This window comes from Fimicolochytrium jonesii, assembly GCF_025526975.1.
Source record: "Fimicolochytrium jonesii strain JEL569 chromosome Unknown EV422scaffold_3, whole genome shotgun sequence".
NCBI lineage: Eukaryota > Fungi > Chytridiomycota > Chytridiomycetes > Spizellomycetales > Powellomycetaceae > Fimicolochytrium > Fimicolochytrium jonesii.
Window position 1 is genome coordinate 860,979 of NW_026515670.1, and position 25,456 is coordinate 886,434.

Here is a 25,456-nt window from a genome sequence, read left to right on the forward strand (position 1 = left end):
TTCCAGAGCCTCGAACAGGCCCTCGAGCAGATTAGTCATGAGAAGGCCGAAACTCATCGGGTCGAAGAAGCTCGGCTTAACTTGGAGAAAGAGCTGAGAAAGGCAAATAGTAAGTGAGATTGTCTCAGATCTCTCGTCTGAATCGCACATACTTGCAAACAGATTGTGCGATGTATGATCCATGCATATTCCACCCCACCTGATATGAATGTAACGCAGCACTGATATCCAAGTCGAACAACGCTAAAACCATACAGCAGCTCACTGACGAAAATGCCAAGTTGAAGGTCGAGTTGGAACTACTCGGGGATCAGAAAATGCAGGTATGGCATAGTTCCCTGGCGCAGCGGATCGTAGAGGGAGTGTCTGAAGACGCACATCACTGAAACGTTTTGCCCTCAGAACCAGGCTTTGAAAGAAAACATACATCACTTGGTCGCTAGCTCTGATCAGCAACGGAAGGCGCTGGAGCAAAAACTCTCGATCGCTGTCAAGGAGCTCACGGAGCTTCGCGGGCAGCAAACCGACCAGCCTAAAGAGGAAGTCAAACCACCCCCACCGTATACCGCTGGCGATCCAAACGTTCACGCAGTTGCAGAGCAGATGATGGAGAAAGCAGAGATTCAGGCCTTGCAGCAGATAGTCAAAAGCCTCCGTGATGAGAAGGGCCACTTGATTGAGTCTCTGAACGACCTGTCTCAACAGGTGGCGGAGTTGAAAGAGAAGGACCCTTCTGCGAAGAGCTCAACTGCTTCGACAACGTCCAGCACTGTTGCAGCTACCGCAACCGCTGCTCGCTCATGGTGGAACAAGACGGCTGCTGGCGCTGTAACAGGCACAGCACCAGCTCCAGCAACCAACAATGCGCAGGCAACCTCAACTACTATTTTAGCCGGGAAATCCAGCGAGTCTGTGGAGCACAAAGACGGAAAGGCGCCGGAGACGCCTGCGGCATCACAGCAGGGTGCGCCTGGACCTCCACCCGCGACAGGCACTGCCGGTGTATCGAAGTGGTGGAGTAGAGGCGCGGCAGGTGCCGCCTCTGCCGCCACTCCTGCTACTGCCGCTGCGGCCGCACCGACCGCAACTTCTACAGGAGATCAGAAGAAAGAGCTTGAATCTCTCAAAGCTGAAAACAAGCATCTTCAGGAATCTTTGCACAAAGTGCAACAGCAGCTGAATGTACTCCAGTCTAAGCAGTCGCAAGCGCCGCAAGCCTCCGCAGGACAAGATAATACTGCAACCCAACATAACATCGAAGAACTACGTAAGGAGAAGGAAGCGTTGCAGCAAAAGCTGGATACTGCTGTCGGCGAGCTTGACACTTTGCGCAAAGCTGGTGAATCTGCGAATAGTGATACGAAACAACTTGCAGACAAATATCAAGTGGCCAATGCTGAGATTGCGACCTTGAGGGAGCAATTAGCGAAGACTGCTTCTTCTCCTTCGCCCGACGCTCAATTACAAGCAGAACCAGCATCACAGGAAGACAAGCTAGAGCTTCAAACAAAGCTGGATGCAGCCCTTCATGAAGTTTCCGAGCTGAAGACCGAGGCGCAAAGGACTTCGGACGCCCTCAAAACCTCTTCTGAGGAAGCCGCTAGATTCCGGGCACAGCTCGAGAATTTGGTTGGAGAGCATGCGAAGGAGAGGGAGGCATGGAAGGCCAGTAGCCATTCTCTAGAGCAACAGCTAGCCGCTGCAACCGCCCTCAAAGCCGAATTGGATCAGGCTAAAGTGGCTGCGGAGGAATGGCAACAACGTCACTCAGCGCTCTCGAAGGATTTGGATGAGAAGAAAGCTGCGGCTGAAGGAGAGACGGCAAAGCTCCAAGCGCAGATTCAAGACATTCTGGCGGGACATGAGAAGGAAAGAGCGGAATGGAATGCCAAGCTCAAGGATCTGAAGCAGCAGCTGAACAGAGCGATTGCATCCCAGTCTGAGAACGGAGCTCAAGAGGAAGCTCTTGCTGATTTGAAGCGGCAGCTAGCAGAAGCTCTTGAGCGAGAGGAGCACTTGAAGACATCAAAGCAGGATTTGGACATTCAACTAGCATCTGCTCGCGAATACGCCGATACCCAAAGAGGATTACTGGACACGGCTACGAAAGACGGGAATGATGGGAAGGACCAAGTGCGAGCTGCTCAGGAAGAGATACAGAAACTGACCAGTCAGCTTGAGACCCTCAAAGTCCAGTTGCAGACCGAAGGCACGCAAGGAACGCAGGTGGAAGCACTCACCGAAGAACTTCGAGTGGCGCAACAGGAGCTTTCGGTAGCTAAGCAAACCGCATCGTCTCACCTTGATTCTATCCAGAAGCTCGAGCTGGAGAATCGAAAGATTGCTGACGAGTGGCGGGGGCTTCAAGCCGACCTAGAGGAGACCAGAGCTCGGTCTCAAGAAGCACAGGAGCGCGCGAAGGTCCAGACCGAACATGCCGACGAACTTAAACGTCTCGCAGACACACAAAGGGACGAAGCGAAACGCCTAGCCGACGCATCAGCGACCCTACAGAAGAAACACCACGACGACATCGCATCGCTGGAATCGCAGTTACAGATCGAGAAGGCAAATCTCGAACGAATCACGCGTGAGAAGCAGGAGTTCCAGCATGCTCTTGAAGCACAGGGCCAAGACGCGTCGGCGCGTATGGAGGAGCTTAACCGCCTCAACGCGGACTGGGAGAAGCGGTTAGTGGAAGATTTGGCGAAGCACGATGAAGATGGGGCTCGAAAGGCGGATGAGCTGCGAACGGGCGAGATTGCACGGTTGCAGTGGCAGTTTGATGAACGCCTGGTTGCGGCAGAGGCGCGGGTGGATGAAGTGAGGAGGTCGAAGGAAGAAGAGATTCAGCAGCTTACTTCTGCGATCGAAAGGGTCCTTTCGGAAAAACTCGCTGCACTCGAGGCGTCTTCCAAAGCTAGCGCTGAAGAAGCAAAGTCTTCTGAATTTGATCAACTTAGGACGCGGCACGAGGCAGTTCTGGATGAAACGCGGGCTTCGCTGCAGGATGCCCACAAGAAGGAAGTAGCGGATCTCACGGCATCGTTTGAGGCAAGGCTTGCTGAAGCGAAAGAATCCGCCTCAACTTCATCAAACACAGCTGCAAAGGCGGCCTATGATGCTGAGATCCAGCGTCTGAAAGCTGAACATGAGCAGCACCTCCAACAAGCTTTGGACGCGAAGGATCGGGATATTGATGCAGTTAAGACTGCCCATCTGGAACAGATTGCACATTTGACACAGGAGAAAGAGACGTTGCAGGCCGAGCATGATCGCAACGTGCAAACTGCGCTCAAAGCTAAAGAGAGCGAGCTTGAATCACTTCAGGCGGCACATAGAGAGGATCTCGCGAGGCTTACTGAGGAGCAATCCAAAGCGAAGGTTAACAACGAAAATCTCGTGCAGGAAGCGGTCAAAGCGAAAGAGCAGGAGATTGCCGCTTTGCAGGTTGCCCATCAGGCGGAGCTTGCTCGATTGAGTGAGTTAGAAGATAAGCTGAAAGGCGACAGCAGTCAAGTTGTTGCAGAAGCTATCAAAACCAAGGACAATGAAATCGCAAAATTGACTGAAGAGCATGAAAGGAAAATCGCGGACGGGATCGCAAAGGCTCAGGCTAACGCAACCGATTCAGCGAAGCGCCAAACGGAGGAAGACATTGCCCGTATCCGAGATGAGCATGAGAAAGCTTTGCAGCAAGCTTTAGCAGCCAAGGAACAAGAAGTGAGGGCCGCGTTAGAGTCAGAGTTCACTCGAAAGCTTGCAGAATCTTCCAGCGACAATGACCGCAAGGTGGCCGAGAAATTGGCTGAGGCCGACAAGACGCAACGTGTTGCTGCTGAGAGCGACAAAGAGCAGGCAATCCAGTCATTGAAGGAGGCCAGCGATATGGCGGCTGGTGCGTTGAACGCGAGGATCAGTGAGACGGAGCAGAAGTTGAAGGCAGTGGAGGAAGCTTATTCGAAGGAGGTGGCCGAGCTGAAGGCGCGGCTGCAGGAGAAGGAGAAGAAGCTCGCGGAAACAGAAAAGAATACGGCAGACGCACACAAATCCCATGAAGCCTTTGTTGCGTCGTTAACAGAGCGGATACATAAGCTGGAACACGCCGAAAAAGGTGCGGCTGAGAAACATTCCACAGACGGTGAAGAAAGGTTCAAGCGCGAGAAGCTGGAGCTGGAGGAGAAATGGAAGAAGGAACAGAAGGAGAAGCAGAAAGTGCAAGCCGAGTACGAGAAGCATAAGAAGGATGCTGTGGATCTTCAGAAACGGCTAGAGAAGGAAATTATCTCGAAAGGAGAGGAGCTCGGGAGCTACCTGCGGAAAGGCAAGACAGCGGAACAGGAGTTACAAACCATCAAAGCAGAGCATGCGAAGTTGGTCGAGGAGAACAAAGTCAACGTGGAAAAGCTTTCGCGGCAACTGGACGAAAAGACGAAGACGCTCACTCGTCAACTGGAAGAAAAGACAAAAGAACTCGAGCAACTTCGCCGCGGAGAGACGCAAAACCGTGTCGAAGTGCAGCCTTTGAAGGAGGAGCTCAGTACCTTACAGTCACAGCACCATGCCTTAACAGCAGAGCTAGAGGTAGCACGTGCGTCCCTCGAGCGATCGAACAAGCTGACTCAAGAGAAGGAAGATAATGTCAAGAAGCTCAAAGTCCGCATCGACGAGATGCAGATTGGCGATGCAGCTCTAAAGAAGGCAATCGCCAAATTAGAGAAGGAGCGCGACGATACGACGGCTCAATTACAGCCGCTTCAGCAGAGAATCCGGGAACTTGAAGCGCATGTGACTGAAAAGGCGACGGAGCTGGAGGGTGCCACACAGAGCGTCAACACTCGACTGGAGCAGGTGGAGGTGGAGAAGGCAAAGTTGGAAAAGGATAATGGAGAGCTTCAGAGCAAGCTCAAGCAGATGGAGAGCGACAACAAGATTCTGGAGCGGAAGACTGCTCAGATTGTGGGTACATGGCGGATGTTTGACAGCGGGCGGTAGATGTATGAGCTGAACTCTCAGCTGCCCATAGGTTAAGGATCTTCAAAAGCAGCTTGCCAAAGAGCGGAAACAACGCGAACAGCATGACGAGACAGAATCTTTTGGGACAAGTAAGTTGACGCCAGCCCGTGATGAGGGAGGTAGTTAGATCACTCACTCCCCCGTCATTACAGCACACCAAGATGACAAGTCACCATCTATCCGCAACAGTAATGCTGATCTAGCTCGGAGCGCCAAGAGTCCACAATCGATTGAGACACCTGGCGTGCCGAAGGTTGAGCGCGTAAGAACCTTCATCAAGACTCGTGAACTGGAAGCTTCGACTAACCCGTTTGTTTTCAGATGGGTGTCGATCTGGTGAACTTGGCACAAGAAAACGAGGCTCTGAACAAGCGGGCAAAGTATCACGAGGAGGAAGTAAGAGCGATACTTCTTTGGCATTGAGCTGAGAACTTGATGAAGCTGACAATGGACACTCCCAGCTCAAACAAGCTTACGATAGAGTCACCCGTCTATCAGAGGATTTGGAACAAAAATCGAACGTGATACGGCAATATGTATTACGAGACAATGCGCAGAAACTGCAGCCAGATGAGAAACCGAAGACATCCGTGGGTATCTGAGCCGTTTGACCAACTTGTGATGAATCGCTGACGGAGTTCCTTCCAACTTCCAGGCCTTCAACCTGAACATATTATCAAGCACGTCGGCGATGCAGCGAATGGACCCTGTGCAACTTTCTCAGATTAACAACAAGATGCAAAAGCTGCTAGAGGTCTGTCTTGCTCCGAATCGCGTTCAGGTTTCAGACTTCTGTTACTGACTATCCTTCGTCATCAAGGAGCTCACGACGAAGATGATGGACATGGAAGAGCAACTGAGAAAAGCAAGAGCAGTTGCTATATAGAGAAAAGGCATATGCTGAGCATGCTCATTCATTCCACCATTGTAATTTCAAACTTCTGTACATAACGCTGGAGCTTTCTGTGGATAAGTGCATAGACCTGAAGGCATATATGGCTAAGACTTACCTGCTAATTCCTTTTATTGGATTGATATGGCGGACCATAATAGAATGGAGCTTGAGATGCAGTTGCCTAGACGACATGGAGCTCCATATACAGGATTGTTGCTCACCTGAGTTTTCCAATATGCTGCACGCAAAACTACCTGACGAGAAAATCCCACTCCAGAAAAGAGGGTTCTTTACTGTCAGAGAGAGAGCGGAGACTGATGAACGCGTTCCAAATTTAATTGCGTATTGCGTTCACGTGCCTGGGGTGATCATAGCGTAATCAATCCCTTGCAGTTTTGCAGACGCGAATTGCAATGCTTTTTGGAACTGCGAACTGCGAATGGGCATTTCGCAGCAGAGCCTTGAATTTGACTTGCGCTCGGGCAGGGAACGTTCATAGCTTCACCACGGCCGACTTAGGTAGTGCTCGACTGTCACTCTGGTGAGCACTCACTTTTGCTCTCTCCGACGCCGGCTTCGCCATGGACCGTAGCACGAAAGACCACCGGCCGAAGCAGGCCGGTCCGAAAGCCGACAAGAAGGCCAGTAAGACAAAGAAGAATGCCGAGAGAAACAACCCCAAGGTTAGTGTCGACGCCCGAACTTGCGTCATTAGGCTCCGTTTCCGAACCCACAGACTCAAACGGCCACTATTTTTACGTACAGGCATTTGCGTCATATTCGGGGAAAAAGGCCGATAAGATAATTCGGCGAAACCTGGAGAAAGACCAGAACAAACTTCACGTTCCACTTGTTGACAGGACCCCATTGGAAGCACCACCGGTGGTTGTTGCTGTGGTTGGACCACCTGGGGTATGCCGCTGAAAATGTGTAAATGTCGACTACGGAGTTGGAAAAGCCGTTAACCGAAGTTCCATCATAGACGGGGAAGACGACCTTGATCCAGTCGCTAGTAAAGAAGTACTCAAAGCACAACCTTGCGGAAATCAAGGGGCCAATCACGGTTGTCAGTGGAAAGCACCGTCGGTTGACGTTTATCGAGTGCAGTAACGATGTGAATTCGATGATCGATGTGGCGAAGGTCGCGGATCTGGTGCTCTTGCTCATTGACGCCAGTTTCGGCTTTGAAATGGTGCGTTTTGACAATCGGTGCCTTCGTGGGAACAGCGGTGCCTGGAGAATTGAATCTGAATTTGACCTCTTGCGTCCCCAGGAAACCTTCGAATTTCTGAACATTCTGCAGGTCCATGGATTCCCGAAGGTCATCGGTGTACTGACACATTTGGACAAATTCCGGGATAACAAGCGTCTTCGAAAAACGAAGAAGCGGTTGAAGCATCGTTTCTGGACAGAAATTTACCAGGGAGCCAAGCTCTTCTACCTGTCTGGGTTAATCAATGGGCGGTACATGAAGAATGAGATCACGAATCTGGCCCGCTTCATTTCAGTGATGAAATTCAGGCCACTCATCTGGCGAAACACACATCCTTATGTCTTGGCTGATCGTGTGGAAGATCTGACGGATCCCGAAACGCTGCGTCTCAGTCCGAAGTGCGACCGCACCGTCTCTCTCTACGGTTATATGCGGGGGACGAACCTGAAATCGGAAATGAAGGTATGCATCTTCCGTCCGGGCTGTTGCGAAATGCGCGCTGTGACTTACGATACTTCCTTTAGGTACATATTCCGGGAGTCGGAGATCAGAAAGTTGGCGAGGTTAGCATTCTGCCAGACCCGTGTCCGAAGCCCGATAAAGTCCGACGGACTTTGAGCGACAAACATAAGTTGATCTATGCGCCCATGTCCGACGTTATTGGCATTCTCTACGACAAAGATGCCGTGTACATCAACGTTCCTGGCCATTTTACGAAGCGCACCGATGAGGATATGGGAGACGACGATCAAAACATCGGAGCAGGGGAAAAGATGGTCATCGACTTGCAGAATGCGCCGGATACGTTCGCAGATAAGATGAAGGACAGTGAGCTCCGACTGTTTGCCTCCTCAGCAACCGTAAAGGCGTCCGACGTTCTCGATGGGGACATGGGGCAAACATCTAGGTCGAGGAGGCGAGTGGGTGCTGACCCCAATGACACTGACGGTGAAGATGATGATGAGGATGAGGATGAGGTGGATTCTGGAGTCGGATCCGATGCAGAGCCTGGTTCCGGAAGTGATGATGAAGACGACGATTCCGATGACGATGTCGAAGAGGACGGCGAACTGGAAGTGCAAGACGGCGCGAGACGGCGACTACGAGCACCAAAAGTCCGCACTGACGAGGAGCGAAACGATGATCTTGCTTTCGCCGAGAGTGATAGTGACTTTGACGATGAGGAGGACGACTCGGCTCTGGTGGGTGAAGACGAGGAAGCCTCTTGGAAAGGCAAATTACTCGACAGAGCGGCCGCCAACCTTGCGTTGAAGCGGAGGGTCAACCTGATGGATCTTGTTTATGGAGAACAGGATACAATCGAGGCGGGGGATAGTGACGACGCTGGATTGATGCAGGAAGTCGATGATGCCGGACTCTTCCGTGTTCGGAAAGGCGAAACGGATTTCGGAAGGAAAAACACGCAGATTGATGCAAGCAAACACGAAGCTCCCTCCGGGGAACTGGAAAAATGGGTGGACGAGGCCGAGATGGAAAGCCTCAGGAATCGCTTCATTACCGCGCAGCTCGATGGGGAGGCCGGAGAATCCGAGACCGCGGCAGGCGCGGAGACGGAGGAGGTCTACGGAGACTTCGAAGATCTGGAGACCGGTGAAAAAATCGAAGGCCAAGAGGGCGAGGCAGCTACTACCGGTGATGGAGAATCCAAGGAAACGGATGAGCTCGCCAAGAAAAAGGCGGCACTAAAACGCAAGTTCGATGCTCAATATGACGGTAGTGACGATGAAGCAAACAACTCCAACATGTACGAGAACATGAAGGAGGATATGGCCAGGCAACAAGCCATCAACAGGGAAGAGTTTATGGACGACTCGCCGGAGCTGAGAGCTCAGATTGAGGGGTATCGCCCGGGCACTTATGTGCGAATTGTCCTCAAGGGCATGCCATGCGAGTTCATAGAGAACTTCGACCCAAGCTTCCCTGTATTGGTGGGCGGGCTCTTACCAGCGGAGGAAAACTTTGGGTTCATGCAGGTTTGTTCAGAGAGCGTCACATGTGAAAGGGTGGTATCGAACAAAGAGTTTAAAGCTTCTGTGTCTCAGGTTCGCATCAAGCGGCATAGATGGTTCAAGAAGACACTGAAAAACAACGACCCTCTCATCTTCTCTATGGGATGGAGGCGATTCCAAAGCTTGCCTATCTACTCCTTGAACGATGGAACCAGAAATAGGCTGCTCAAGTACACGCCTGAACATATGCATTGTTTGGCCACCTTTTACGGTAAGATCGGCGAAAAGTTCGCTTTCAGATGATTCACTGAATCCTAATGTTGCATCGTGTCCAGGCCCAACAACGCCGCCAAACACGGGCTTCTGTGCCTTCCAAGAACTTGCGGACAACACTGCAGCTTTCAGGTTGAGCGCCACCGGCGTCGTTCTCGACATCGACAAGAGCACTGAGATTGTCAAAAAGTTGAAGCTCACCGGTGTGCCCACGAAAGTCTTCAAGAACACTGCTTTCGTCAAAGATATGTTTACCACCGCTTTGGAGGTTGCGAAGTTCGAGGGCGCCAACATCAGGACTGTTTCTGGAATTAGAGGACAAGTCAAGAAGCATGTTGGAGTATGTTCATATATTCATATGGCATCCGGTCATTTTCGAATTATAAAGTACTTACGAAGTTTCCCAGAAACCCGATGGACAATTCCGTGCAACGTTTGAAGACAAGATTTTGATGAGTGGTAAGTTGTAGATTGAAGCGGGCAAGGAGAAGAACAAAGGACTAATACTCGTCATTTCTGTCCAGACATCGTATTCCTTCGAGCATGGTATCCGGTGAAGCCAAAACGCTTTTACAACCCTGTCACATCATTGTTGCTGTCATCTAAGAAATGGCAAGGGTTGCGCACCACTGGACAATTGCGCCGAGAAAACAACATGAGTGCGCCCGTCAGTCAAGACTCTCAGTACAAAGTGCGTTCTCGCTTGAGTTCCGCGCCACTCTTCGCGTTGCATTGCAAACTCAGTCTAACTTTCCTTTCTTCTTTGTCACCTTCAGCCCGTTGTGCGACAAGCTCGACGCTTCAACACCCTCAAGATCCCGAAAGCCCTGCAGGCAGAACTCCCCTTCGCATCGAAGCCCAAGCTTCAACAAAAGCAAAAGAAGCCATCATTGCTCGCACGTCGGGCAGTGGTTTTGGAGCCTCACGAGAAGAAGGTGGCGAACCTGATCCAGCAGCTGAACACCATCCATCGCGAGAAAGAAAAGAAGCGGAAGGACAAGGTCCAGGAGAAGCGCGCGGAGTATCTCAAAAAGAAGGAGAAGGATGCCAAGTTCTCCGAGGAGAAGAAGAAGGAATTGACGAAAGATTACCATAGGACCGAGGGCAAAAAACGGGCGAGAGAAGCTGCCATCGCAAGCGGTGGAGCCAGGAAGAAGGCGAAACGCGACGATTAGAAGTATGTATAGCCATCCACCGAGTCGTAGTTCGTAGTACCGAGGATGTAGGATGTGGTGTCCGCCTCTGCGTCACTTCAGATGCGTATTTTCACGTTAGATATGTATCATAATTTATGCACGACAAACAGCACATTATTTGGCGTAATTTCTTCGATTTTCGAACTTTGGCCGTGTAACAACTCGCCTTCGTTCTTTTCGAAGTGACTAAGGTCGAAATAACTCCGTTCTTGACAGCTTTTGACGCGGTGTCGATTTCTCGTTGGCATCGGCCTATCGCTCTAAGAGGACTCGCGAACTATGATCCAGCCAAGAATACGTATAAACCACGACGCTCGAGCCATATCAAGCGAGGCTGTAGCGGTAACCCTGACGTAAGCCTTCTCTCGTTCTAACCAAGGATGCTGCACACACGAAAAAGAAGGTTGTTGAGCGGAAAGTTAACCGTAAGTGGCGAACCTGTCAAACTCGAATCAGTGTCGGTCAAAAAGGACCTGCAGAAGAATGTAATGGTTTCTCAGCTTGGGTTCATATCCATTTTTCCCATCGCCTACGGAAAACCGCAGTGAGCCGTTACAGATTAAACACTTGAGTCCTGGAAGCTAAGAGTCATCGGTAACCGCAACGGACGATTCTAATATTGAGACATCCCACCTACGGCACACGATCGAGCATGGGATCTCGAAAGAGTACCCGGGTCCCAAAACCCCGAGATATCTTAGATGAAAATGTGAAACGACCCCAGATTAGGAAGAAGGTCATACAGAATTCTTCTGGCTATGCTCCCAAAGGTAGTATCTGGAGGTAAAATCTGATGCTCCCCTTCCGTGAACGTCATTTCAGAAGCCAAAGCGCAAACCCGGTTCAAGAAAGAAAGCCCCCGAGCAGAAGGAGGAAATAACGGAACACGACAAAGCACTCGTCCAATGGGTATATACAGCCATGATGCCATCCCCAATTCGTGTAACGGAAGTTTTCTCATCATTTCTTATTTCTCGTTGTCAGGCAATGGCAAGTCCATCAGTGTGCTGCGTTTGCCGACAAGGGAGCGGAGATGGGCAAGGCTTCTTGGTCTGCTCGGTCCCCGGATGTGCCACCACGGTACACTCCGCTTGTTACAGCACCTCTACCACGGTCAAGCAGCAATCGCAGTGGCGGTGCGATCGGTGCTCTTCTAAAGACCCTGCTTTGGCGGTACGTGTCTGCACATACAATCTAGTACTTGAGCCACTGAGTCTGAATGTACAAATCAATCCCAGGTTTGCACCCTGTGCTCACATAAAGAAGGCGCAATTCTAGCCATCGAAGGCGGCACTCCCTGGGTGCATAGTATTTGCAAGGATTGGATTCTAAAATTGGTATGTTGCTAACTCCTTATCTCGATACCGGAAACATACTCATGATGTCCTTTCTCTGGATTCACATGTTGACAGCGCGACCGCGAAGCTCGGAGGTTGGTCTGATGCATCTCGGTCAATCCATGGAGCACATCGGTTAACTTTACGTTTCAAAACAGTGTCAGTCTCTCAGCCATATTCAGAGTCGGGAGCAAAACGTGGGAAGGTGAATGTTCAGTGTGTAATGGAAAAACCGGCAGCAAGCGAAATTGTGATGCAGCGGGTTGCAAGAGCGTGGTAAGATTACGAGCGAAGTCGAAGCCCAGGGAGAATATATCGATTTCAATTTCTTTACTTTTTGCTTGCCATGCGCTAGTTGCATGCTACTTGCGCGGCAGACTACGGCCTTCTAGAGAAGGATCCAGACTCAATGATGTCGGACCCTCACTTTATATACTGCAAAAAGCATGCAAGTTCCGACCCTGTGGTAAGTCTTTCTGGGCATTCATCATGGAATGACAACTGAAACCTAGGATTTTGATAGCTGGACCCCTGGGCCAAATGGGTAAAGGCAAAACCAGGCGGTGTGGATCTTAACAGTACACATTATGAAAAACCGACGATTTCGGACCCTCGTCCTGCTACGGAAACGTTCTTAGCAAAATTTCAGGCGGACCAGGGGAAAGCCATCATTAGCAAGGAAAGAATAACGCTACAATCAATGGCTGAACAACATCATCGTCGGGAGGAAATCCGAAGACTCCAAAAACTTATCGACGCTGGAGACAAGGCGGAGTCAACCATCAAGAAGGAAAACGACTCCGTTGTGTCTGCCACACGGAGAGTAAAACAATTGTTGATAGGAGTTTACGATTATCTCACCGACACTCAGGACCCCTACCGAACGAAAGCCGCCATCCATGGCGCCCCGGCCATCGGAAGAATCCCACCCGATAACATCGATCTTTCAGAGAGCATCCAGAACGCCAGTTCTCACATGCCGACCATTTTCGAACGCCCGCCATCGCCCCAGCTTGCGCCTCGCACGGCGTGTGATGTTCTACCGGACGCGAATGATATGGGCATTCCGACTTCTCCGCCCCCTTCTACCGATTATATTCACGAGGAGACAGCTGTTCCGGAACAGCTCCCAAATACGCAATCCAAGTTCACGCCGCTGGACAAAAAAGGCTTCACCCAGGCCAACGCACAACTAAATCTCACCAGCAATGGGGTTAGCGATACTGCCGCGGATACTGAAAAAGACCTTAACCCCTCGACTCCCCCGGTCAGCAGCGGCGTGCTCAATGGTGCCGATGCAGCTTCTTTCAAGAAAGACCCTACATTGCAGGTGTCCGCTCCGCTAATCAGCAACAAAGATTGTAATGGGGCAGAATCTGCCATCCCAGCAATTGCGCCGGAAAGAACCTCTCAATCGAAAGGCATGGGCACGTTCGAGTCCTTTCTCAGCCGAGCGACGTCCAGCGGGCGTCCAACCATCCGGCCTTTACCGGAGTACCGAGAAGCTTTTCTTGCAGCCTATGAACACGCTTTACAACAACCGCAAGAAGACCAGTCGCTTAAAATCGACACCTCAATCGCCCGCAAGCGGAAAAGAGACACTGCCAACCATGGCAGCGTTGGGGTCTGCAATATTTGCGGAGTCTTCGAAGCGGCAAACGTCCAACGGAAAACGCCTATTGCCCGACAACTCGTCAATTGCTCAAATTGCGAGAAATCATTCCACATGGGGTGCCTCGATCCCCCCATGAAGAAGAGACCGCCACGAGGATACGCCTGGAGGTATGTCTCATCAGTAATGATGGAAAATGGCATTGCATTCGCTCATTCGAAGGATATTTCTAGGTGCTTGGATTGTGATACCACGCCTGAGAGCGAGTCGTTCCCCGACTCGCCCGACTCCGAAGTCACAGCCCCACTTCCGAAAAGGCGACGAACCGCCCCAGAACGTTATGAATGAAATTCTAGAAACAGAGCGATTACGCGCTTGCCCCTCGAGTGTCCAAAAATAGCTTAGCCGAGACCCTCCTGCCCTGGGGAGAAACATAACACACCTCAAACTTGGCGCTTAATAAACCTTTCATCACATAAGTCATATCCCAGTTCGATGCAAGTGAAAATTCGAATGCTACGGACGAAAGTGGGCAGGGACCCGATGGAAGTACCACAGCAATCGATCACAGGATCAGTCTAAGCTACTCCACCCAGGACATGCGACATGCCATGCATCCCATCCGCTGCCGCTGCTATGGCCGCTGATGCCGCTCCTGGGTCAGATGCAAGGATTTGAGCCTTGTGTATATGCCTCTTCAGGGCCTGAATGTGTTTCGTATATTCGGCATGCTGAGTCTGATACTCTGTCAGTTGCTGACGTAGAGAGACGGTAGCATCCTAAAATCCATCGGTGGTGAGCTGAAAGGTTCTCCATACGGAAGCCGCTCAATCAGACCACAATTCGGAACGTACCACTCTATGCTCAAAGTCCCTAAGCAGTCCCTTCTCGCCCAAAAGCCCAGCCCGGCGCCTCAGCTCCGCATTCTCCTTCCTCAATGCATCTCGCACAGCTTTCCGACCAGGCAGCGCATCACGGCGCCTTAGCACATCTTCATCCAACTCAGCAAGCTTGGCTTCGAGATCCCGTGCAACAAGCTGGGTGTGCCAGAGCTTTTCTTTTACGTGGGTCAATACTTGCACGATCGTGGTGATTTTTTTGCGTAGGGTTAGGAGCGATTCGTTGCGGGATTCGATTTTGGAGGTGTAGGTGCTGTTTTCGATTTTGAGTTGTTCGAAGTCGATCAAGTGCAGGCCATCCGCTAGTTCTTCCTGTTGTTTTGAGAGACGTGAGCATACATTCGCCACATAGGCTGCCGGTCCGACGACAGAAGCTCCCACTCTGCACCTTTTGTCTCAACAGCGCCTCGGATCTACGCAGCCTATTCCTCAACTTGATATTTTCCAACCGCACCTCAACGACCTCCGCATCCTTCCGTTCCTCCCCAGCCTCCAAAGCCTCGACAGCCTTAACCTGGATCCCCTTTCCCGTGCGCGAGTTCTCCGCAGCAAGCGCAACACTCCGCTTATAAGCCCGAAACTCCCCCTCTTTCGCCGCCGCCTCCGCACGCTTAAGCGTGAGCTTCTCATGGTAATCCGCCGACTGCTTATCGTGTGTCCCTCGCAGGGTCGCCAGGTTCGCGTGAAGCGTTTGCAAGGTCGTCAGGGCGGCGTTGTACCGGTTTCCGATATCCGCTCCGCCTTTGCCCCCGCCTGTGTTGCTCAGTGTGTTGTCGCCCGTGCTGGATGTCCCGCCTGCTTGAGCGTTCTCGTCGCTGCGCTTCCGGCGGAAATACTCTCCGAGCTGGTTTTGTAGGATGACGTTCCGCGCTTTGAGCTTTTCGTTGTCGTCGAGGGAGGCTCTTATGCTTGCGATGATTTCCTCTCGATCGATGACGACGGCGTTGCCCGCGCTGCGGGTGCGGGCTTGCTGTGGCTCCGGCTGCGTTGCTGTCTCGGTCAACGGCACATCCACACCGAGTTTAACTTCAGACTCGCCATGGACGCTCGGAGTCGGCGACGAAGGGATCAGCATCGGGATGTTCTCCGTGAGGCTAGTCATGCTGTCCGTAACCGCTCCTTCCTCGTCTTCCAAAGGCTGCTCATCATATCTCGTAACGACCTCTAAAGGCGGGCCTTCATCCAACGCCTTCGCATAATCCACGTGCAAGAACGTAAAGTCCGTCATTTGACGTGTTTCAGAGGGCAGCCCAGAAGCTTTTGCCACCACACCGGGCGGCGGCGACATGAGCGTCCTAGCGGTGGGGGGCATAAACATCTCATCAGGCATAGCGGGCATCAGTTCGCCGCCGAACCCGCCGTCGGGGCCCGCGCTGCTGCTGTCGTGAGTTGCATGCTCGTTGGGAGGTTCTGAGCTGGTTAGGTTCAGTGAGTGTTGCAGGGCATCGGTTTCTGCGGTCTGTGGTCCGGCAGTGTGTGCGCGCTCTGTGGGTCGAGTGTCGTCTGGTCGCTGGTCGGGATTTGGCGGTTCGCCTACTGCTGGTGTCGATCCGTCTTCGGTGGCGGGTATCTCGGCGGCTGCTCCATCCATTGTTCCTGCATTCCGAAGGATCTGAGATCGTCGATGCGCTGTTTCAGGTCCAAGGCAGGAACTTGAAGCCATACCTTGTGTAGAGCCTTCAGGCACTGCGCTGTCCGCGATGGCCGCCGTCACATCCGCCTCCGCCGTCGTACTCCCAACCGCCCCTTCAGGCAGCCCAGCTGCAGCATTTGCATTCACATCCGTCTGTCCAAGCGGTTCAGACGGAAGCTGTGGGTGTTCGGGATCTTTCTCGGTCGTGGCATCGGTCTATGACATGGAACGTCAGTTACATATTCGCAACAAACATTTATACATCGAGAGTCAACACCTACAGTGAAAGTGCCAGGCGTCTCAGATGTGCCCTCTCCTGCAGCGGTAGCAGGTACGGCAGAGTCTAATACACCCGGATCGCCGACCATTTGGTCTGCGACCGTTTCCGGCAAATCCGGCCCTGAGTTTACAGCGTCCATACTTACGTGATGTCCCTACGGTAAAAGCGAATGCTAGCTGGTTCACGGACGAAGGATACGATGAGTCTTTGTACAGGGTGATCCTAACGCTGTTCCAAATCCGACGCGTTGAAAGTCCTGGAGAGAAAACGCTCTGGCCGTTTGGACAAAGTTGCGCCAATTTGGGTTGTCGGAATGACAGTATCAAATCGGAGTCCTGTGGCCGTCAATTCTGTCGAAACTTGCCGCGTTTCCCGAACTCCGGTCCAAAGATCACTCAATTTGGGACGTAAGGCACTGATGTTGAGGTGTTTGATAGAGGGGTATATTGGAGGTGGGGTATATCCTGCAAGTCGGTTTATAACAATAGGGTCTATAAATGCATCAAGAGTACTACGCCGGAATGAAACTAAGACCTACTAGAACCGTCGCCACAACACCCCACATCAAATTCCTATCGCTCACCCCCTTCCTCGCACCAGCCGCAACATCCAGCGGATCCTGCACCTTGATAGGAAACGACGACGTGACCAAGAACCCATTGATCTTCGTCTGCACAAACACATTGTACGTCCCGGGGTCCGGAAAGTACAGCCCAAACCCGATCTTTGGACTCGTCAGTTCGAACGGTGGTGGGGCTTGGGTGACGGTACAGAACGGCTGCCATTTCTGCGATTCGGATACGCGGTACCCGTACGAGGACTGTGAATTCCGAGTTGAGCCGCTGGTTCCGACAAGCAGGATGTGCGCGTCGCGGCCGAGGTATTTTTGGAAGTTGTTGGTTGGGATGTCGAACGCGCTGGAGTTGGTTGTGTAGTAGAGGACTGTGAAGAGTTTGCAGTAGTTGGTTGTGATTGCACCGGAGGTGGTGCCGAAGACGGCCCGGAAGGTTTGGTTTGTTGGCCATTGGGCGGGATTATGATCCGGCGCTGGTAAGGATGCGACTGTATGACGGGAATGCGCATTAGCATATGACAAATGTCCTGCTGTTCAAAGCGAAAGTCTAACCTTGACGCTGATACACCCACGGCTCGATGAAGCTGTCATTTGGGCCCAAGGCTTGCCCAAGTGTCCTCTGATCAATCAAGCTCAACTGTGGCGGCGCCTGATCTCCCTGATCCACTACGAAGCCTAAATGCGTCAGAAAAAAAGGTCCCTTGCCGAGACATCACACTGAATCTGAACATCCTAAGAGACCTTTGACATAAAGCGTCGTCTGCGAAGGCTGCAACGTGATATTTGCCGCAGCAGGCACAAAGATAGTAAACCTCGCATTGATGGTATAAATCCCAGCATATGGCAACGTCGGGTAGATGTACATAGTGTCGCTGTCATTCGTATACCGATCCTGCTTGAAATCCTCCGGACATGCATGGAAGAACGTGCCCATGGACTGGTGGGCTACCGATAAATGCAGGCGACAGCCATCGATTACGGCTAGATTCTCCCATTTCAACTAACAGGTGTTGGAGGGGGGCCAAGGGAAGAGTCAGTAACGGACTTCCATAGGTGGTTCTGACGCGTAACAGGAGTTGGATCACTCAAAACGCACAACATAAGTCCCTTCTTTGGAGGTTGAAATCACTTGAAAGGACAGCGGCGACGGTCCGGACGTTGTGCCCGTGAAATTCAGTTGGCGGACGGACAGGACGGGGGTTTCCTGGCCCAACACGACCGAGATGAAAGCTAGGAGGAGGCAGGCTAGCGCGTGTAGACGGGTCATCTTTACTCCGGATGGGTCCTATGTGGGATGCGAATGTAGGTTTGAACGGCCGATGGAAGACCTTGTATCTCGATAAGTCCTTGACAATGAGTCCCACGGAGAACAGCGGCAAGTCGAAGGTTGCCGAATGTCGATGACCCCGGTATCAAGGCCACAGAACCCCGTTTGGCTCAAAAAAAACCCCCTCGTTGGCCGCACGGAACACATGCACGACGGCGGATGTGACAGAGGCATGCGGTTATCTTTCATTTGCTTCCACCGCCTCCCACGCATCAAAGCCTCAACGCCCCCCGCAGTCTGTCTGGATTCTGGAAATGGCATTTGTGCTCATGGTTTGTGGGCAGATCCAGGAACCAAAGGGTGATCGGAGGCCCGGCTGAGTTTTGCTCCTTGCTGATACCGGGGTTATCAGGTCGAACCCAGGCCAGATCCACAGGGGGATGTGCGATGTGACGTTGAAGTTGGCTGGCTGTGTGCGCGAAGCTGGAAGTCGGACGGCATGGGCAGCATGATTTTGCGCGTTACGCGGGCTTGTCCTCTCGTCTTGTTCGACATCGCGTTTTTCCAAGTCAACTCTTTCCCAGCCAGGTGCAGATTCCAAACCCACACAGTTCTCACTCGAACCATGTGTCACTTTGAAAGAAAAAAGGAAGTTTTGGGGTCGCTGCTGAACACATCCTGGCTCGTTATATCTGACAGTCAAAGAAATGAGGGCTTCACCAACAGCTAGCTGTGGTGGATTCAGCTTTCATTAGTGTCGCACGAGTGTTTACAGAACACTGGGCACCGCTACCGGGATGTATGCATGTAGGGACATCGACTAATCTGGAAGTACCTTGGTTTGTCGGAGTAAATTGTTCAACCTTCATCAGGCTCACCCTCAGGATTCCCATCAGGAGCCTCAATAGTCTCCACCACCATTTCCACATTTGCATCCCCCCCATCATTCTCCCCTACACCGTCGCCTTCACCGTCGCCCTCACCCTCGCCCTCACCCTCCTCCTCCTCCGGTGCCTCGCTCTTGCCCCTCTTGGCCTTCATCGCCGCCAATTTCGCAGCCGCCGGCGGCCTGCCCGACCGTTTCGGTGGAACTGGACTCCCACTTTCCTTATACCGCTTGATCGTCGCCGAGACCGTACTTCTGGCCACCCGAAACAGGGCGGCAATCTTGTGGATGCTGACGCCTGCTTTGTGGGCGCCAATTATTTGCCAGCGGACCTCATTGGAGAGTTCTTCGCGGCGGTCTTTTTGTGTTCTTGTTGTTGTAGGTTTGGCGTCGGTGGAGTCGGAGGGTGCGCTGATGGGTGCTGGGTCGGTGGGGAGTGGCATGACGGTTGGATCGGCGGAGGAGGCTTCCGATGGAGGTACGACGTTTGGGTGTTGGGAGGAGAAGATCGGGACGGCGGGTGCAGATATTGCCGGCATGCTGCTAGGTGTCGCAAAGCCATTATATACTGCCGCCCCCTGCTGCTGTTGCTGCTGCTGTATCCCCCTCTGCACATTGGCAACTCCATTCACACCGGCAGGCGGCGGCGGCGGTAATGCCGACACAATGTGCTGCTGCTGTTGCCTGACCTGCTGACTCCGCGGCGGATGTCCGGCCTGCTGCCCCTGCTGGTGCGCATTGGTCATTGCAAACGAGGGATGCCCAGCAGCAATCGCATTCCTTAAACTCGCCGCCGCAGCCTCCACGGCTGCGTACGTTGCGGCGTCTACTCCAGCTACATCCGTCGGTTGCTGTGCGCGTCGTGGGGAGTTTAGGGTATCGAGAAGCGCAGCGGCGGGAATGGGCGAGTAGTGGTGGGCGTGGTTGTGCTGGGATGGGGAGTTCTGATGGTGGTTCGGGAGAGTTTGGGGCGGGCCTGGAGTTGAAGAACGGCTGGAGGCAGCGGCGGCTGCTGCTAGAGCCTGAGCGGTTACGACGGAAGTAGTGAAAGCCTGGTGTTGAGGCTGCTGCTGCTGCTGCTGTTGCTGTTGCTGTTGTTGCTGCTGCTCGAAGTTCCTCTGTTGCTGCTGTTGCTGTTGAAGCAGGAGTTGCTGTTGCTGTTGCTGTTGCTGGTGGTTGTATGGCTTGGGGTTCATGGCGGGCGTTCCGGTGCTTGTTGGGGAAAGACGAGAGGGGCGGGAGGAAAAACCGCCGTCGTTCGAGCACCTCCAGTCTGATGAGTCGGACGCGCTCGCTTGCCAACAACTCAGGCAACTCGCATGCAAACTGATGCAATTCGACGTGGGAAAAGTTATGTATGGGGTTCACATAGCATTCGGACACCACTACCACTTCCTCAGCGCCCCCCTCCAAGGCAGCAGCGACCTTGCTCTCTGGGACTGGTAGAACACTATGGAGTTCCGCGAATAAGTCGACCGACATCCCAGTCGGGATAGATAGACATTGCGAGACTCGCTCCAGTGAGTGTTGGAAGACGGAGGTTGGCGGCAAGTCAACTGATCGACAAAGGAGGAGCCGAGTTTGACCGTGGGCTTCCTGCAACGATGCCTGTGGGTGGACTTGAGATTGACATCTTGGGAACTCGGCATCGTGCTTCCAGAGGAGGAGCTCACTTTCTGCTGCCCAAATAGCTTACAAGCGCTCCAAACACTCAGTCAATCCTTGAATCTATTGATAAATAGTTTGAGGAATCGGATCGCTTATCAGAACACCCTTCGGCGTATATCTCTTTACACTGCTCGCCTCAAGAACCAGGCCGTATGTGACGATCATCGTACAAAAAGTTAGGTACAGTAATGAATCTGTTTTTCACTCGTGATTATGTTCCTCTGGTTCCTCTGGGTCCTCTGGCCCTTCTGGCGTGTCCTGGTAGTCAGCGGGATCATCTCCGTGGGAGGATGACAGCGATCTTGACTCCGTAGGGGTCCGTTTGGGTAGGATCCTCCGCAGGAAGTTCTCCGATTTTGTCGAATGGCTCGGTCTGTGCAATGCCTTTGAACTGGTATTATGTTTCCCGCTGGTACCCGTCATGCCCAGCCATAGCCGCAAATCTTGGGACAGTGCTTGGACTTCGCGTGCCGTGGCCGCCGACGCGTCCCCGCATCTTTGACGGTCGCTGTCGAGGGAGAGTTCGAGTCTCCGAGTTCTTTCGCGCTGGTTTCGCGAGTCGGTCCGGAGCGTGCGCTCAAGAGCAGCTACTGCTTCCTTCATGCTGTTCAACTGATCGCCGAGCTCTTTGACGGATGCGGTGGGGAGACCTAACCCCGATGACTGCCGTCGTATTTGCTGCTGCTGCTGATGGAGTTGACTGCTGCTGTCTCCCCTTCCAGCCAGATTGGACGCCGAGACATTATTCGAGCTTCTCCGCGTCATCTTCGACGATCGACGATTGCGCACGGTTGAAAACATGTTCTGCTCATCTTGGTCCGTCAACACATCCTCCATCCGGGAGTTTCCGCCCCAGATGTGACTATTCATCATCGGATCCGCCAAGAACGTCGTCATCATGTCCATGTTCGCGATGGGCGCAGTTAGTGACTGTTCCGTCATTGCGTTCGCAGCGGAAGGTACGGGGGGTAGCGAAGTCTGTGACCGGCCGACCATAGACGGCACCGACGCCACTTTCTGATTGCGCGAGTTTTCCCCCCGCAGGTTCAAGACGCTAACGGCGTTCGACTCCTCCCGCAACGACTGAAAACTGTGTCTCACACTCGCCCCCTGCCGCAACAGATCCGGCGCGCCACCCCCACCCCCTCTATTCTCCTTCCGATCCTGCGCCGTCCGCGCATTCGTCGCCGCATTCTTCCACCAGCTCGTCAATGCGACCTGCTCCTCCGGACACGTGTACAGCACCACCCGCCGCCGCAGCGCATCGGTCACCACCGGCTCCGACTCGACGATCACGCTCTCTATGCTTTGCTGCTGCTCGGGGCTCATGATGGCTGTGATGGTGATGTCCGGCGGGAGGTCGTCATATGGCCTAATCTTGTTCTTGGATTTTAAACCGCGGTGGGAGGACCATGTCCATGGTTTCCAGTAGCTGAATCTAGGCTTCGAAGATGGCGGCCGGGGACCGCCGGATTTTCCAGGCCCCGGTAGTGGCGGTTCTGACGATTTCGATCCCTTTTTGGGCTGCCTTTTCCCACCCCTCTGGGAAGGCAAGGGCGCCAAATCGCGTTTGCGATAGTGGGTGGGCCATGGCCAGTAGAGTTCGAGTTCGACAATGAGTTGCGCGATCTCTACGAGCCAGGCGCTGGTTGCGTTTGTGGTGATGTTGGCGACGTTGACGGTCATCAAACCGATGATCAGGTTGATGAGGAAGATGATGAAGATCAGGTGGAAGAGGAGACGGAGGAAAAAGACTTGAGAGTTTGTTGAATAGTCCAAGACGCTGTGGATTTCATGAATTATTGGAGTCAGCGTTCTGTACGTGGATGGACGTTCGGCGGGCGGCATCATTTTACCAAGAGCGCCTTACCTGTAGTCCCCAGACGTCATAGTCAAAACACTCTGTATCGAATCCGGTATCGTCCTAAAATGCCACGTCTCCTGAGTCGGCGACGCAAAGATAAACTGCATCTGAATCAAATGAAACGCCCCGGCGAAGCTAATAGCCAGCACGACAAACGGAACCAAAACCGGGAAGATCGCCTTCGTCGCCGACACGAACGTCCGTATGATGGGCCCGATCGACGGGATGATCCGCAGCTGCATCAGCACACGAGTGCAATAGAACACCAGCGTAATGCCCAACAGCAGCGGCGGGACGTACTGCTCTCGGAAGACGCCTTGAATGGCACAGTATACCGTGGAGAGGTAGATGACCAGATCCAGCAGGTTGCTCGAGGACCGGATATAGTTGTATGGCGAGTCCATGTATTCGCGACACTCTTGCGTTATGAATAGCGCGGACAACATAAGCGTTACGACCGTGACTGGTATTACGCTTGCCGGGTTGGTGCCAATCCCGTACAGGTCTCTCCGCACGGTCGACTCGAACATCGCCCACATGCATCCCAAGAAGCCGAGGGATAAGATGATATGCGCGGCAAAGCGGTACCAAAATTTCCCTTGCGTCCAATGATACTCCATCAGCGCCTGCATGATCGGCTGGAGAATGATATCCTCCTCTCCAGTCTCGAGTAACCGGATGAACGGGCTCGTTTGCCGGACCCATGATTTCCGTCCGTCCAGCGCTGCCGGCTCGGTGAGGAAGGCTTCGGGCGCCATGCAGATGACGCATTCCGCTGCGGGCGCTCCGCCGGGGCCTAACGCCGTTCCGCGCAGTTGGGCGGGGGTGTTCAACCGACTCCAGATCATCATCATTGGGTTGAGGTCGGGGGATCGGCCGGTGACTTCGGCTAGTGTGGCCAGACCGAGACGGGTGCCCGTGATGGCCGCCGAGCGCACCTGCGCCTCCTGGTTCTCGCCCAAGGGTATACATCCCGGTATCGGCAAGCTCGACAGCACGGTGAGGAACCACGACACCTCTGAAGGAAACCGTTGCGCCACAAGCGGGAGAAGCGCGACGGCCTCCGATTTGCGGAAGATGGCCGGTACAGACGCGGCAGGGATGTCCAGACGACTATCGGGTATAAGCAGCGCGTCCAACAGTATATGCACCATGCTCTGATGACCAGCATCAATCGCATTTTTCAGTGCGCCGCGGGTATCGTGGGGATGCCATTTGGACATGATGAGCGCCCAGACGATCGCGGTGAAGTTGCATGCGCAGACGAGGTGGAAGAGGTCGCGCACGAAACGGGCGTGTTCGGCTTGGGTGACCCGGCCTTCGAGGAGGGCCGCGCAGGGGTCCTCGTAGAATTGGATGAGTTCGGCTACTACGTCCGGTCGGGAGTATCCGCCCGCGGCGGCAAGGACCAGGAAAAGGTATGCACATGGCGGGACTAAGACGGCGAAAGCAGCCGCGCTGTCGTTTTGGCCGATTGCATCGACGGTCTCGTCGTATATGACCGGGCCATTTTCGCCCTCTCGAAGATTCTTCTCCGTCAATTGCTGGCATTTGTCCATGATCAGAAGCTCGAGAACCGCAATCAAGTGATCAACACCACGGGCGCAGCAGGGAATCATCGCTGCCACAACCCCTTCCGCCGTGAGCAATTCACCATACTGATCGATTATCAACCGAGAGCATGATGGGCGCTGCAAGTGCGCACTATATTCGAGTGCGGAGTTCGCAGCTTCGGAGGTGATCGAATCCGCCCATAGTGTTGCGATGGTGTTGAGCATGACCGCTCCGACGGAATCTGCATTCAGCACCGCCAAGACCATGAGGCGCGGAAACACCTCCCGCTTCCGTCGCTCCTCTGGGATTCGATCGATAATCATTGGTCCCACGAATTCCAGAAGTTGCCCCGCCGCTCGATATTTCGTCAGAAAGTACAGTGCCGCCTCCAGATCTGGGTTGTCCAAGGTACTGATGATCTTTTCCACCTCGCCCTGAAAATACTCCAGTCCAGTGCTCCGCATGCCCATCAGCAGCATGATAGACTCCGGATCCGTAGGTTGCGGGAGGGGCCCGCTGCGATTTTCGATGGCAATTGAATAGCGAGTCCACAATTGCGAATCCGCTTCTTCATCTTCCGTATCCCCGTCCGCCGCAGTATTTGAAAGTATAGCCCATCCCAAACTTTCCAACGCCGTGGCAAAATCGTTGGGAAGCAGCCGTGAATATGCCTTCTCCCGCAGAGTATGCATAACGGTTTGGAACCGGTTCACGCTCCATCTGCCCATAGAGAACGACGCTTCTATCAAGCCGGACTCGCACAACCCTCCCGTGCGCGCTTTCGTCCATCCGCGCTGAGCTGGATTGTCTATCAAGGGCACATCTTCCCGTCGCCGTAAGACGTAATCGGCGTATTGACGGACCACGCGGTATCGTAACGTGTTGCTAAACATTGCGTCCGTAGAATCGTTTGGGGTTGTGCCTGCGAGGCGCGGTGTTTGCCTATAAGATACTTTCGGGGATGCTCCCCATGCATGACTGTTTTCGCTCTCTCGTACGGTCGAGGAGCGTATCATCTCCTGCTGGGGCAAAAGATGTAATGGGTTCATTTTGTGGCTTTGGCTGGGTTAAGCGATCGTACAACTCCGCACCTCGAGCTCCTCTTGGACGTCCATTCCGCTTGTCAGCGGCTCATCAAGCGAGCCGCTTCTCGCCCGCCGCATCATATCGACGGAGTATCCCCGGGCAAACGAGCAAATCTATCCTTGTCTCCAAAATATTGCAGGTGTCCTGTTGTGTCAATCGTTCGTCATCAACTGACTGCAGCTTGATAAAGCACTCTCGAAGCTAATCAGTCGGTATAACCCAGGTCGACGTGT

General features: G+C 53.1%; 8 protein-coding genes across 8 annotated transcripts; 4 read left to right on the forward strand and 4 right to left on the reverse strand.

Moving 5' to 3' along the window:
• Nucleotides 1–123: 123 nt before the first annotated feature.
• On the forward strand, nt 124–5,683 carry EV422DRAFT_242457 (uncharacterized protein). Its single transcript, XM_053065664.1, has 5 exons — nt 124–323; nt 403–4,959; nt 5,027–5,105; nt 5,169–5,412; nt 5,478–5,683. Exons 1-4 carry the CDS (start codon nt 318–320, stop codon nt 5,354–5,356), a joined length of 4,830 nt encoding a protein of 1,609 aa, XP_052928723.1. The 5' UTR covers nt 124–317; the 3' UTR covers nt 5,357–5,412; nt 5,478–5,683.
• Nucleotides 5,684–6,350: 667 nt separating this feature from the next.
• Nucleotides 6,351–10,687, forward strand: EV422DRAFT_553782 (uncharacterized protein). Its single transcript, XM_053071882.1, has 10 exons — nt 6,351–6,594; nt 6,677–6,823; nt 6,894–7,103; nt 7,185–7,586; nt 7,649–9,118; nt 9,188–9,365; nt 9,430–9,707; nt 9,775–9,826; nt 9,892–10,058; nt 10,144–10,687. Exons 1-10 carry the CDS (start codon nt 6,493–6,495, stop codon nt 10,540–10,542), a joined length of 3,405 nt encoding a protein of 1,134 aa, XP_052928724.1. The 5' UTR covers nt 6,351–6,492; the 3' UTR covers nt 10,543–10,687.
• Nucleotides 10,688–11,071: 384 nt separating this feature from the next.
• On the forward strand, nt 11,072–12,499 carry EV422DRAFT_242547 (uncharacterized protein). The gene is made up of 5 exons (XM_053065666.1): nt 11,072–11,472; nt 11,548–11,736; nt 11,802–11,900; nt 11,976–11,995; nt 12,059–12,499. The coding sequence occupies exons 2-5, from the start codon at nt 11,551–11,553 to the stop codon at nt 12,396–12,398; spliced, it is 645 nt and encodes a 214-aa protein (XP_052928725.1). The 5' UTR covers nt 11,072–11,472; nt 11,548–11,550; the 3' UTR covers nt 12,399–12,499.
• Nucleotides 12,414–13,975, forward strand: EV422DRAFT_242528 (uncharacterized protein). The gene is made up of 2 exons (XM_053065665.1): nt 12,414–13,682; nt 13,746–13,975. The coding sequence occupies exons 1-2, from the start codon at nt 12,601–12,603 to the stop codon at nt 13,858–13,860; spliced, it is 1,197 nt and encodes a 398-aa protein (XP_052928726.1). The 5' UTR covers nt 12,414–12,600; the 3' UTR covers nt 13,861–13,975.
• A 364-nt stretch (nt 13,976–14,339) lies between these two features.
• Nucleotides 14,340–15,486, reverse strand: EV422DRAFT_492799 (uncharacterized protein; the record flags this gene model as incomplete). The annotated part of the gene is made up of 2 exons (XM_053067626.1): nt 14,340–14,723; nt 14,800–15,486. 2 exons carry the CDS (start codon nt 15,484–15,486, stop codon nt 14,340–14,342), a joined length of 1,071 nt encoding a protein of 356 aa, XP_052928727.1.
• A 1,261-nt stretch (nt 15,487–16,747) lies between these two features.
• EV422DRAFT_517162 (uncharacterized protein) lies at nt 16,748–18,401 on the reverse strand. Its single transcript, XM_053069428.1, has 4 exons — nt 17,995–18,401; nt 17,640–17,898; nt 17,451–17,564; nt 16,748–17,386 (listed from the first exon to the last, which is right to left on the reverse strand). Exons 1-4 carry the CDS (start codon nt 18,163–18,165, stop codon nt 16,836–16,838), a joined length of 1,095 nt encoding a protein of 364 aa, XP_052928728.1. The 5' UTR covers nt 18,166–18,401; the 3' UTR covers nt 16,748–16,835.
• Nucleotides 18,402–19,023: 622 nt separating this feature from the next.
• Nucleotides 19,024–20,247, reverse strand: EV422DRAFT_564379 (uncharacterized protein; the record flags this gene model as incomplete). The annotated part of the gene is made up of 1 exon (XM_053072194.1): nt 19,024–20,247. One exon carries the CDS (start codon nt 20,245–20,247, stop codon nt 19,024–19,026), a length of 1,224 nt encoding a protein of 407 aa, XP_052928729.1.
• Nucleotides 20,248–20,920: 673 nt separating this feature from the next.
• On the reverse strand, nt 20,921–25,030 carry EV422DRAFT_564380 (uncharacterized protein; the record flags this gene model as incomplete). The annotated part of the gene is made up of 2 exons (XM_053072195.1): nt 20,921–22,502; nt 22,590–25,030. 2 exons carry the CDS (start codon nt 25,028–25,030, stop codon nt 20,921–20,923), a joined length of 4,023 nt encoding a protein of 1,340 aa, XP_052928730.1.
• Nucleotides 25,031–25,456: the final 426 nt, after the last annotated feature.

Coding starts and splice junctions, on each gene's coding strand:
- EV422DRAFT_242457 (XM_053065664.1), top strand. Junction 4,960..5,026: donor AGCGGAAGACTGCTCAGATT/GTGGGTACATGG, acceptor AGCTGCCCATAG/GTTAAGGATCTTCAAAAGCA. Junction 5,106..5,168: donor GACAGAATCTTTTGGGACAA/GTAAGTTGACGC, acceptor CCGTCATTACAG/CACACCAAGATGACAAGTCA.
- EV422DRAFT_553782 (XM_053071882.1), top strand. CDS start 6,493: ATGGACCGTAGCACGAAAGACCACCGGCCGAAGCAGGCCGGTCCGAAA. Junction 6,824..6,893: donor CTGTGGTTGGACCACCTGGG/GTATGCCGCTGA, acceptor GTTCCATCATAG/ACGGGGAAGACGACCTTGAT. Junction 9,119..9,187: donor AAAACTTTGGGTTCATGCAG/GTTTGTTCAGAG, acceptor TCTGTGTCTCAG/GTTCGCATCAAGCGGCATAG.
- EV422DRAFT_242547 (XM_053065666.1), top strand. CDS start 11,551: ATGGCAAGTCCATCAGTGTGCTGCGTTTGCCGACAAGGGAGCGGAGAT. Junction 11,737..11,801: donor CTAAAGACCCTGCTTTGGCG/GTACGTGTCTGC, acceptor AATCAATCCCAG/GTTTGCACCCTGTGCTCACA. Junction 11,901..11,975: donor AGGATTGGATTCTAAAATTG/GTATGTTGCTAA, acceptor ACATGTTGACAG/CGCGACCGCGAAGCTCGGAG.
- EV422DRAFT_242528 (XM_053065665.1), top strand. CDS start 12,601: ATGGCTGAACAACATCATCGTCGGGAGGAAATCCGAAGACTCCAAAAA. Junction 13,683..13,745: donor CCACGAGGATACGCCTGGAG/GTATGTCTCATC, acceptor GGATATTTCTAG/GTGCTTGGATTGTGATACCA.
- EV422DRAFT_517162 (XM_053069428.1), bottom strand. CDS start 18,165: ATGACCCGTCTACACGCGCTAGCCTGCCTCCTCCTAGCTTTCATCTCG. Junction 17,899..17,994: donor CCAAAGAAGGGACTTATGTT/GTGCGTTTTGAG, acceptor AACACCTGTTAG/TTGAAATGGGAGAATCTAGC. Junction 17,387..17,450: donor GTGGGTGTATCAGCGTCAAG/GTTAGACTTTCG, acceptor CCCGTCATACAG/TCGCATCCTTACCAGCGCCG.